This window comes from Calonectris borealis, chromosome 11 (genome assembly GCF_964195595.1).
Source record: "Calonectris borealis chromosome 11, bCalBor7.hap1.2, whole genome shotgun sequence".
Taxonomy (NCBI): Eukaryota; Metazoa; Chordata; class Aves; order Procellariiformes; family Procellariidae; genus Calonectris; species Calonectris borealis.
In genome coordinates, this window is record NC_134322.1 from 12,383,586 (window position 1) to 12,395,860 (window position 12,275).

The 12,275-nt window shown below is 40.1% G+C and overlaps 1 protein-coding gene across 1 annotated transcript in view; it reads left to right on the forward strand.

The window, feature by feature from the left end:
- Positions 1-12,275, forward strand: part of FBN1 (fibrillin 1) — a 158,424-nt gene that overhangs the window by 19,119 nt on the left and 127,030 nt on the right. The window contains exons 4-5 of the mRNA XM_075160043.1: positions 3,513-3,608; positions 5,206-5,301. Coding sequence (XP_075016144.1) covers positions 3,513-3,608; positions 5,206-5,301 — 192 coding nt within the window. The remainder of the gene's footprint in view (positions 1-3,512; positions 3,609-5,205; positions 5,302-12,275) is intronic.

Here is a 12,275-nt window from a genome sequence, read left to right on the forward strand (position 1 = left end):
GAGGAGGAGGGCCTCTCCTTCAGCATTAGGCACCCCCCCGCTGCCCCCAGGGTTATGGGTCAGGTGCGTCTCTGGGCTCAGCCACTGGTTTTGCTTCCAACCTGTTTTACTCAGAATGGCTTGGGCTGGCCTAAACAGGGAAGGCATTTGCTGATCCGGCTGTCTGTGAAGGAAGGGAGCCATGGCAGAGGCAGTGAGAGCTGTGGCGGGTGCTGGGGGCGGCAGCTGGAGGGAACAAGTGTCCGTGCCCCCCCGGCAGGCTGGTTACGCCGCCTGAGTGCAAAATGGGGCCTGCTCCACTCCCCCTGCGAGCAGCTTCAGGGGCAGCAGCCGAGGGCTGAGGTCTTCCTCGGAGACCACGTGCTGCGGGGGGGAGCTGGAGCCTGGGCCCTGGGCTTCGTGCCCCGGGATCCCACTCCTCGGGGTGGTGTGGGAGATGTCCGTTCAACGGCAGTAAAACCTGGAGCTCAGCCCCTTCCCTTGTATTCTGCTGCTGTCAGAGGTGGTAAAAGATCTTGAATTTTAAATGTTTCCGGAGTTTTCAAGGCTGCTGCGGGTTTTCTGAGCGCCCTGTGCAGGGCTGCAGGCCCGTGTCCCATCCCGGAGCCAGCTGCCATCTCTCTCCTGAGTCAGTCACTCGACGGAGAAAGCACGCTGAGCATCTGGGATGCGATGAGACCGTCATTCCATGTTTACAGCTCCTGGCAGGCAAAGCCCTGCGTCATGCACGGCCGGGGTTGGGAGCGTTTCCTCGGCAGTGGCACAGCGAGACGAGAGGCGGCCTCTCCTCCCGGTGCCCGCCAGGCGCCCCGCAGAGTGCCCTCGGCCTGGGGTGCGGGGCGAGCGGCTCTGCTGGCTTTCCCAGCAGGGGATCGCAGAGCCTCACACCTCACGTTTTTTAGTTTGGGATCGCAGGGTAGATAGTATGCGCGTTACCTTTCGGCTGCTCGGTGAGCTCCCGAACGTTTCATGAGCGGTTGTGGTGTGATAGTGCTCTTGGTGTGATGAAGTCTTTGCTCAGTTTTTCTGAGAATTTATTAAGAAAGTCAGGAACTGTTATGCCTAAGCATGCAGCTTGTCGTTTCACTGTGATAAACAATGCAAACGCTGCCCACACACAAAGCGTGTGTGGATGCATTTGGTCTGGCTGGCTCTTTTGCAGGTTTATAAAGCTATGTTCCTGCAGTTACTCCTGTTTTGACTTCAGAAGTTTCCAGTGCAGGCTGTTCACAAATTGGACCCGAAAGAGAACAATAGTTGATTAAAAACAATAATTTATTAATGTTGTTAACATTTCCTGTGCATGCCGAGATAAGGCAAAACTATATGCGTTGATTTAGCCTTATGGTAATTCCTGTGCTTTTTTCTTGAGTCTCTGTCAGTGTGATACCTTGGAACAGGTTATTTCATTTACTGGAATATCTCCGCTGACATTAATGAAATTGTTGATACAGCTGAGAAAAGAGACTCTGGACCTGCATTAATACACTACTTTTCAAAAATGCAATCTTAAAATCATCATCTGAGCTCCAGACAGCCTTCGCATGTGTTTCTATAAACTTTTGGAAGGGTAATATTTCAGAATAGTCTGTATGATTTTGGAAATACTATTTTCAACATTCCCTCAAAAGAGGGCAGAAAATAAATAATTAGTTTACTGACTGTATGTCACTGATTTTCTTGCATGGTTATAAGGAAAAAAGCTCACTGATTTGAATGACTCATTTTAATAAAGATGACTGGGTGTCCCAGCAGTCTCCCATAATGATTTTAGGTTAAAAAGGAGGAAGAAATATTTTACCTTGGAAAAGTTCCTTTAAGAAGCAGTAAGACAAATTACGGAAACTCTGTGTGTGTGTTATGTGTAAAACCACTCCTTATCCCAAAATGGGGAAATATACTTTACTTTTACTTGAACAAATAATATGAAAATCATCATATAAGCTACTGTTAACCTTTTTATCTCAAATGTAGTTCTAACTATTTAAATGGCTTTGGTCTTCATGTGGGAATGGAAATTAGCTCTTGGCATAGCTTGCTCTAATTGAAATCAGTTTGTGGTTTTTAAGTTCCTTCCCTGCTTGACAGATGATATCATTTCCTATGCTTTTTGTAATCCCCTCTGTTTTTCTAAGATTGTATAAAGCTAAGTTGAACTACACATTTTAAAGCACTATACACCTTTTTCTGACCTACTTAGGACATTGTCCAAAAATCTTCACCAGATATTCACTCTGTATTTGCAGACAATTTTACTTTTTGGTGAGGAATGTTAGTACATTTTTCTTGCCTGAAGTACTGAAGTACATCCAAAGTAGAACAAAGATGTATCATAACTATTAGACACATAAGAAACCTAAGATACAGTTTTTACTTTTATAATTGAAGAATTAAGAGTACCAGTGTTTTAAATGCTAAATTGTTTTAAATCCTTTCTCCAATTGCATGTTTAACTTCTGTTCTGTGGATTCCTGTTGCTATAGAAGGCAGTACAGTTAAAATTATTATTTCTACTTGAAAATAAAAATAAAATTCCATTCACATACTTCTGAACTGTAAAAAGCCAAATGATGCTTAAGGGCTTTCTGCAACAGGAAAAATTCCGTGGTTGGCATGGCACCTGTCAGCAACAGGCTCTGACGGGACATGCGATTTCTATTTCTCAGTCCTGAGCATTTCAGACAGCGTGGTGTAGGTATCCAGTGCTCCATCACAATCTACTGAAATGCTGATCTGACCATAATCCTGTCTGGGGAGGAGCCTTCCATGTGGTTCCTGTTAAGAGGGAAACCATTTCCCAGCTGTTTACTGGAGTGCCTGCCCCAGTTCACAGCTGTGTCGGACAGCGGGACTTGTAAGGAGGACTTCACTTTGTGGGGAGGCTTGCCCGCTTTTCTATGGCTGATGAAGAGCCTGACACACTTTAAGTTGTTCCTAACCTCTAGTTAAAAAATATCTTTGTCCTTACTACTAGAAAAATGCAGCACAGACTTTTATGCTTTACTGGCATGGGACTTAAGCTGCATGTTAATCATTATAAATGGTGGGGCTGCGGCTGAGGAGAGCGTGCTGCTGCTGCCCTGCCTCTGCTCCTTGCAGGGGAAGGTTGTTGGCTCTGGGGAAATGCTGTCTGTGAGCTCCGCAGCCCCCAAGCCTAGCAGCCAGCAGCAACTTTACCTGGAGACGGGGTGAGCCCACAGATGGCATACAGAAAGAAATCGGTCTGTTATTTTTCCTTTTCATGCAAGAAGTCCTACCTGGGCAGGTCAGCTTCTGGTATTGCATGTGTTGGCAGAATCGGGCTGTCTTCAGGAGCTTCTTTATATGCTTCCCTTTAATACTTCGTTCCCCCATTGCCCAGATGATAAGACGTGCTTTCTTCTTGGTGGTATCTGCCAGAAGTTTAGTACTTTTCACTATTGATGGCCTTTTCTCATCATTGGAGAGATGAGAAACTAGGAGACAAATTCTGTGGCTTGATTTAACTGAGGAAAATCTTTTTTCCTTTCAAGTACAACACTGTAACATCCGGTGCATGAATGGAGGTAGCTGCAGTGATGACCATTGCCTCTGTCAGAAGGGATATACAGGAACACACTGTGGACAGCGTAAGTACACTTTTATTCATGTAGATACTGTGTATAGTTAAGTAATTCTGGGATGTGTGGATTGGGCACCCTTTAGCACTAAATTTCAACTGCTGTTGAGCTTGTTTTTGATCAGGTACGGTGGAATTTTACAGGAAAACACATGACTTTGTAATGAATGCCGAGTGAATGCTTTCTGATCAGGACTATTAAAATAAACATCATGTGAATTCATAATAATTGGATATAACTTGATCCTGTAGTTCTCACACTACCATAAAATTCCCATTAACCTCCAGGGCTTTCCACTTAGAGCAACAGGCCATACATTTAGAATTTACGTGGGATTCAGTTTTCATCTTATAGACAAAATTAAGCTTTTTAATACAAAGCCTTGTTTTAATTTCAGGGGTTTGCTTCAGACTTAGCTAGTATGCTTTAGGAATTTTGCTCATTTTGATGCTTTCTCATTAATGTTGATCGGCATATTTTTGATTTCCTCAATCAATCCTGAGCCAACAGCATTCCTGGATCCGCTGCTTGAAATCTCTCCCAAAATGACTCTGGTGGTCTCTTGTTCTTCTTGGCTGGAATGCTGTGAAGAAACTCAAATAAGGATGTAGACACTGCCTTTAACCAAGGCTGTCATGTTGCTATCTAGTGAACTATTGGTCTGACAAAGAAAATGTGTTTAGCTCATTTAATGAAAACCTTTTGTGCTCTGTCAAAATCAACGGCACACTTTACATGAACTTCAGTGGGACCAGGAATTTACCCTAATAATCTGGAAGAGGATCACATGGTGAAAGGATTAAGAACTGTATTTCTGCCTTCTCTGTGAAATATCAAGTGGATAAAAGAGGATAAATGGAAACCTTCTTTCTGCTGAAGTGAATGTGAAACGGAACAAAGAATAACATTATTCCATGAGCATCAAATTGTATTTAAAAGCCCTTTTTTCATGTGAATGTTATATTTACTGATTATTTTTGAGAGCAACTGCTTTTGAAGTTTATTATGAGGAAAATTGGGTTCTGAATCTAGTGACAGCATCGTTCAGGGGAAGAGTATTTTGGATTAACTTAGTCAAAATAGCTATTGATTACATTTTGCTATCCTAGTTGATAGCATGAATTATTGAACATCAGCAAACAGCCTTTTAATAGTGGATTGTTTTTCTATTATGGTAAAGGAACAAATACATTTTAAAATTTGCTTCTGAATAGGGAAAAAATTTTGAAGCTCTAGAAATGAAATTTTCTTCTGCACCTTCTATCTGCAATCTCTACTATTTCAGTGTTTCTTTGTTGAAAGTTTGAAAGAGATGTTATTTTGAAGTTACGGAATTGTCTAGCCATCCCAAAGAGAAAGGCTTTGAGAGATCAGAAAAGCTGTGATTGTTACTGTATTTATATTATGCTCCCTTGAAAAGATGAATTCATGATACTAATGAGGCCAGGAAGTAGGAAAAGATCATAAGTAGATTCTGGAAAATAAAGTATCCTGTCCTGTTATGTTTACCATTTTTACCAGTTTACCTGAGCTGGTCAAGTACTTACCTTCATGTCTTTCTGGAAATAGCGCAATAAAGATTACTTTTGCCTTCCCTCTGATACAGCTGTCTGTGAAAATGGATGTCTAAATGGAGGGAGGTGTGTGGCTCCGAACCGATGTGCTTGCACATATGGCTTTACTGGACCCCAGTGTGAAAGAGGTATGTGCCTTAAAACTGTGGAAAAAAATTGATGTTCCAACTTGCTTAATAGTAACTTAAGAATACTTAAATAGTAATATGAAATCAAATATTTAAATAGTAATATTTTATTGCTGTCTATGAATAAGGTAAAATAGAATTAACGTTCTTGTAGAATGCAATGTAAGGAAGCTTTACGGAAAGGAAAACTCCAGTCTAGGAAAATTGTGAAGATATTCGTTATGGAATAACACAAATTAAAATGGTAACAACTTTCCTAAATGGCATTTTTAGTGAGAAAGAAAACTTTAGCATTGATTTAAAAACAAATATTCAATCTTATCTTCTTTTTTGATTTTTTTATATTACAAGCATTGATTGGTATGATTTTAATGGTTAGTTTTTCAGTTCACGGTAGGTTTACCAAGTGTCGTTTTCTTTTCCTGGGGCAAAAATCCCCATTTATTTACTCTTAACAGTAAGGGTTGTCAAGCCATTGCCTATTCTAGTCTATAGTTGAATTGATTGGAGTTGTTTTTGTTAGTCTCAAGACTGAAAATAAATTTTAAGTAGCATTTTTAGCAATATGTGAGCTTCATAAGGATAGAGGCCAGGATGAAACACACATGCAACTGATTAAGGCCTTTCTTTTGTTTACTTTTTTGCTATGAAAACACTCCAATGAAAGAGGTGGCAAATAAGAAATATTGATAAGTGTTTTTACTCAAACTTCAGTTTCTAAGTCATCAGAAAAGCTCTTTGTATCTCTGTTACATTTGCTTGCCAATGATAAGCAGCATCTTGCCTCTGTCTTTGGCATGTTTTGTTTTGGCAGAGTTTATTCAATTCTTCTTTCCATTTTGTACAGATTTATTGTTATCAATTTTAGCTTTTTATTTGCGTATCCATAGTGATAATCACAGCTGTTTCCAGATGAAAACAGCTATACCAACTATCTTATCTGGTATAAGGATTTTTTTCAGGGTTATTAAACCAATTTAATAGTTCATTTGAGAGAGATATAGTGAACAATGTTTAGGTATAATCCTTCTGTTGAATTTTGTAATATTAAAAATAAAACATTTTCATTTATTAGAGCTATCGATTGATCTGTTTAGCTGGAAATTCATGCATAATACTCACACAATAGGTTGCGTTACATATCCCATGAAGCTGGGACAGAATAGACATTAATAACCTGATTTTGGGCTTGCATGTAGGGGATGTGCTTAGCACGTGAAATTTCCGTCAGTGAGCGTGTCAGATGATCACTGCTGTCGGTGCTGCACCTGGAGTAATGGTTGGCTTTTTTATATGGGCAGCATAGGTGGGTGATGCAGAGCAACAAATCTTGGGGGACCAAAGCTTTTCGTTCTGTGCTAGAGCAGACGGTAAGATGAAGCAGGTATTTCCTGCACTCCCTACAGCAGATAAAATTGTTGTGTTGGCACTCTGTAAAGTCTTGCCAGTTGTCCACTCAAATGTTGTAAAAGTAATTCAAACTGATGGTAAAGTTTTTCTGAAGATTGAAAAGTAGCTCTGTTCTGAATCTTGGGATCTCACTGCTGGAGAGGAGTAAGAGGAATGGAAAATTAGGTTAAAATCGTAAGGCTTTGTAGGTAAAGAATGTACTGAATGTTACTGCAAAGGCTTTGAATTTCAAGCAATGACTGCTTGTTCTCCGTGGGTGAAGGGTTTGAGGACCTTCAGTCCATGAGGAGGTGTAAAGTGCAAGTTCAGAAGAAGACTGTTCCATGGTGCTTTTATGTTGCCTGATCTGGGACCAGTTTGACTCCACCTCATTAGGGCAAGTTCCAAGGCTGAAGCTAACAGCTTCAGTCCTGTCCCTCAGGGCTCCTGCCTTGTGCCGGGTGGAGTGAGAAACTGGTGACACAGAGCCATTTGAGCCAAGTCACCTGGTCATGAAATCGCATGCATGTTACTGGGCACAATTGAGGTGGAAATCTGTGACTTATATGCCTTGTCCACAGGCAGTTTTTACTTAGAACATGTGTTTGATTCTATAGTTATCAATAAAAGAGAGAATAGACATTAATGAGCTGTAGTATTTCTGGCTAATGCTCACTGCAGCGTTGAGGCCAAATGATAGTCCTATCTTCCTAGAAAACCTCTGAAATTTGGCTTCTTTCACAGAGGTTTCCTGCAGCCTCTCTACCTAGCTGAGCTAATATGTTCCCCTCCTCTAAAAAGGGTGTGGTGGGTTTTGGTCCCAGAATTGCATTATGCCATCAGAAAAACTTTTTCTGAAGATAACTTTTCAAGTATAAGCTAATGTTGGTCTTAGAATAACTTGATTGTTCAGCACATGCACCTGTGTGGTCATTAGGGAGTTGTCTGGCTGCATATGATTTTACACATCTGTCAGCTAAGTAAGAGGTCCATATTTTGAATCTAGCTTTGGAAAGTTATGTGGATTTGTGACATTCCCTGGTGGACTTCTGATGTATATGTGGATGGATGTTATCCAGTAAATTGACAAGATTCATGCCTTGTGGAGTAAAACTGTGTCTTTATTAGAAAGAAAAAAAAAGGAGGGGGGAGAACAAAACAAACCCAAAGCATGTCTATGTGTGGAGGGGGGAAAAAAAGAGCAATTACTCAAGAGAAGTAGTCTCTTAAACTATGCCATTTCTGGGGGAAGCGGGAGAGGCAGATTGTTTTGAAAACACCATTTCTGGATATAAATGCAATGTGAAGTGATACGGTTTTGTGGCATGCACATTCTCCATCTGTTTGGCTGTGGTTTGACTTCTGGGTTATGCCATGCCACAAGCTAACAGTGATGTAAGTAATTTACTGCTGCGCATCACGCAGTGCTTTTCTCTACAAGCATCAACTAATAGTAACAGTCACAGAGTGTTTGTGGCACGTATGTCACAGACCAAAGAATATTCCAGCCTTTGCTGCACATGTCGTAGCTTAGAACTGTCTTGAATAAAACAATGTTGAGGCAACCAGATTCATGGGGGTTATTCCAATAATCTGATATGGAAAACAATTAAAATGTTGCAGGTGGTTGTAGCAAAGTTAGAGCCAGTTTCTTACATCCAGAGGCAAGTTGTGTAGTTCTGTGTCTACTGTTTTAAGTAGTTTTTCCATACATTTGGTCCATATTTGTAATACAAATTAGCCTGATTGGTATTACCTCAGTAAATGCTGACCATATGATTGTTAATGAAGATCTACAAGACTTCTGTGTAGGTCAGTAGCTTCAAATACATGCACAGTGAAAGGGCTTTATCTGGTGAAAGACCTGCTGCTTTCACAGTGCAGCAAACTCCATCAGATTTGTGGCATGAGTACTTTTATATATTTATTCAGTCATTCTTTGAGAGGGTAGCAGCTGGCCTTGGACAGTTTTGGCACACAAATTGCTTTTTGTGTGTCTTAGAAGTGTTAATGATGGTATAAAACACTATAAACATGAGCAAAAGGGATTTTTAGATTCATTATTATCAGTGGAGTTCCTCTTCATATTCTGGGAGTGTGTACCATGTCACTGGTGAGATACGCTTCATCGGAGCTGGATTGATAACTGTAGCATGGTCGAAAGTGGTACACATGCATCATTAGCTCCTAAGCTGTTGTGTACGGTGTTTGGCACCTTTCCAGAGCGGCGGAGCCTCCTGGGCGTACTGTCAAGTATATGCAGGTGTATCGTAAGTACAACAGACCTGGCTTTTCTGTGGGATAATGTTCATCAAAAAGGTGAACTTGACATAAGCTAACCAGTAAAAGTGTAGTGGAGTTGGAAATACTTCTTACAGCAGTTTAAGGTACATTTAAAATACATAGTCCAGAAAGGAAAATATTTCATGGATATTGGCTCAGTTAAAATGTGAACTTCAAGGATTCCTTCTGGAAGGTGCTGAGTTCTCTGGCTGCAATCCAGTGATGGGCTTTGACATGCATTTAAATTCAAACCTGAGATGCCAATATGCTTAAAATTACGCAAGTGCTTAAGGGCCTTGCCGGATTTTGGCCCAAGCTTTCAGAGTCAGTTAAGATCTGAGAGGTGTACTCAGCTTTTAGCATATCATTTAGTCATATTGTTAATGAAAAGAAATCACAGGTAACAGAAAATGGAGATGCAAGCAAAGCAAAATTTCTTCAACTGGTTAAAAACTGGATGCCATCTTTACGCCATTCGACTTTTAATGCTGAATAACTTGAGTGAGTTACAGATTCTGCCGTTCCTTTTAGAGTTGCTGAAGAGACTGAGAGCAGAGACTTACCTTATGCTCCCCTGAGGATGATTCAGAACGGTGACAGCTGTTTTTATTGTCTGTAAAAGAGCCTAGGGGATTTAGCTGACTATGTGAGATGCCCAGGTTTGGGTCGTATGAAAACATCCCTATGATGTCATGCACTTTACGGAAGTCCAGAGGAAAAAAGTGATGTTAGAAGCTTAGCAAGATCAGACATCCCTATCAGATTTGGTAGAACTATGTCCTCCAAATTCATGCATTTGAATTTGAAAAAGCTTTCTTGACTCTTTGAATCTGTTTCTCTTTGGACAGTTGGATGATTATACTTTAAGAGGGTGAATTCTATATAATATAAAATTGTACATTGTTGTTATCCTTGTATTACAAAAATGCAATGAAATGCGCTTTTCTTTTTCTGTCTGGATCCATTTAGAGGAACACAGTGGAAGCTTAGAATGTGTTACAGCCCTGTTTGTTTATTTGAATGCTTGTGACAACATCAGGGGCTCAATCCTGCTGCATTTTGGAGTTTTGCCACTCGCTTCACATAGGAGCAGAATTGGGCCTGATGTAGTTCAAATATTAAAAAAGTACCACGTGTGTTTTGTTTTTTTCTGGACTCAGAATATGAGCAGATGATTGCTTTTTCTTCAAACAGAGTCGTTTCTGTACTGCTCTCTTCATGGCAGGAATTTTTGCATAATTTTTAATTATATTTGGCCATTATTAAAAGTTCCCAGAATTAATGCCATATGTAAAAATATCTTTCCCAGAGCTTCTCTATGAAAGTGCAGCCGCTGAAATTGGTCGAGAGTAGTGTAGTGCTGTGTGTATTTTTTTCTTTCTAAATATTACAACGGGTAGAATGTTTTCACGAAGAGGACACTGCACCCCTTAGTGTGCCCCGTCTCTGGTATTTAGTCTAAATGGAAAGTAAATAACAAAGTGTAGATAGCAGTAAAAGTATGTTCCCAAAGCCTTATGTTGCATTTAAAGTAGTATTGCAGCATATGGTAGCTGGCAAACATTTGAATAAACTTGATTTCTGTAGCTGTCTTCCAAGAAACACATCTGTTGACATAGACATGTAGTTTCTGCAGCCCCGTAACATGAATGCATGTACAGTGTCACAGCAGCAAACTAAAGGATGGCTAAGCTTGAAGGCCTGGAATAAGGATCCTTGCACACCATTTTCCCCCTGAAAAATGAAAAATGGCCTCAGGCTGAAGATAAATATATTCAGTCACAGAGTGACGCTTTACTGCCTTTAAAATAATATTAATACATGTTGCCACCCTTGATGTCTTTCAGTTTTCAAACAAAAATTCAGCATCAGTGTCTTGGATTATCTTTTCTATAAAAGAGGTTGAGATAAATGGATGAGGAGTTTTTTAATTTTTAAAATTGAAGCTGCAGCTTAATGGTGGAGAAGTCTGCCTCTGCAGAATAACTATGTGTGATTTAACGTCATTTATAATACTTAGCAATACAATCAATAGATCTCTGGATCAGAACTCAGTACTAAGCTCAGTCTGTTATTTAATGCCAAAAAGCATTTTTAGGATCTTGTGTATATGAAGGCTTTTGTCCATTGTTCTGCTCCTTGCAAATACACCCAATAAACCAGTCCTATGTCACTTGCTCTATACTTTGTGCATCTCAAAATATCACATAGCAAGTTTTAAAATGTTTCTTCAGATATATGCTTAAAGCTTAATCGAGATCCATAAATGATTCAGTACATATGGGCTTAGGTCTCTTGTGAGATGTGAGGGCTCCAACTTTTGTTCATGAAGCTGAACATTTACATTTTGTTCCAAATTGAGTTTTGATTTAAGTCAAACAAATCCAAATCCAAAGTTTTTATTCAACTATTTGGCAGCCCTTTCTCTATTTCCATGCCTTCTTGATTGGCTGCTAAGGGCACTGACCTTTAGATGTGCAGTAAGGTATTATTTGGACTTCGTTTTGTTTTGATTTTATTTTAGTTATAGCAGTGGAGATGCATACAAATTTAATCACAAATTGAGGAGCCCATTTTCTGGTATAAATTATAATACAAACATTGGAATGAAATAGCTGTGTTGTTCTAATCTGTAAGATTTGATTCTTGCATGTAGGACATTGAAGGGACTCACATGAGAATCGCTGAGATTGTTCTTCTGGTACCGCAGACAGCTTTGTTGTTGAACCTGACGCCTGCCTCCAGGTGTGCTGGAGGCCCGTGCCACGTGTTTGCTATGCAATAAATTCGGTTCTGCTTTCATTGCAGACAGGAGCTGAACCTTGCGCTGGCTTTGCTCATGCATGGTACTTGCTATCTGCCTTGTAGTGTCTTAAGAAATGAAGAGTGGAGGCCTGTGCTTTCATCAAGAGGTTTTGTTGAAGTTATATACACAAAGAGATGTCTATGTTTGTTTGGTTATGGGACGTTAACATTAATACAGATATGACTTTTATATACACAGTGCAGGCAGTTGAAAGATACAACTTCCCTGAATGGCCTGCACTGCCAGATCTGTGCTCTGTGGAGCTCCAGGGAGAACTGGGAAGAATTTGTCTGATGTGTTGTATCACGAAAGTCAGATTTTTTCGTGTGTGCGGAAAGATTGAGTCAGCTTTTATTCATTTTGGTTGTCATTGCAGCAGGTGTTGCATTTGAGGCCTTCTGAATGAGTGTCTTCAAGCTGTTCTTGCTCTCTTAGTATCATTGTAACATGCCCATTTTTTTAATTTCAGCTATCTCCCAATTCCTAGGTCACTACA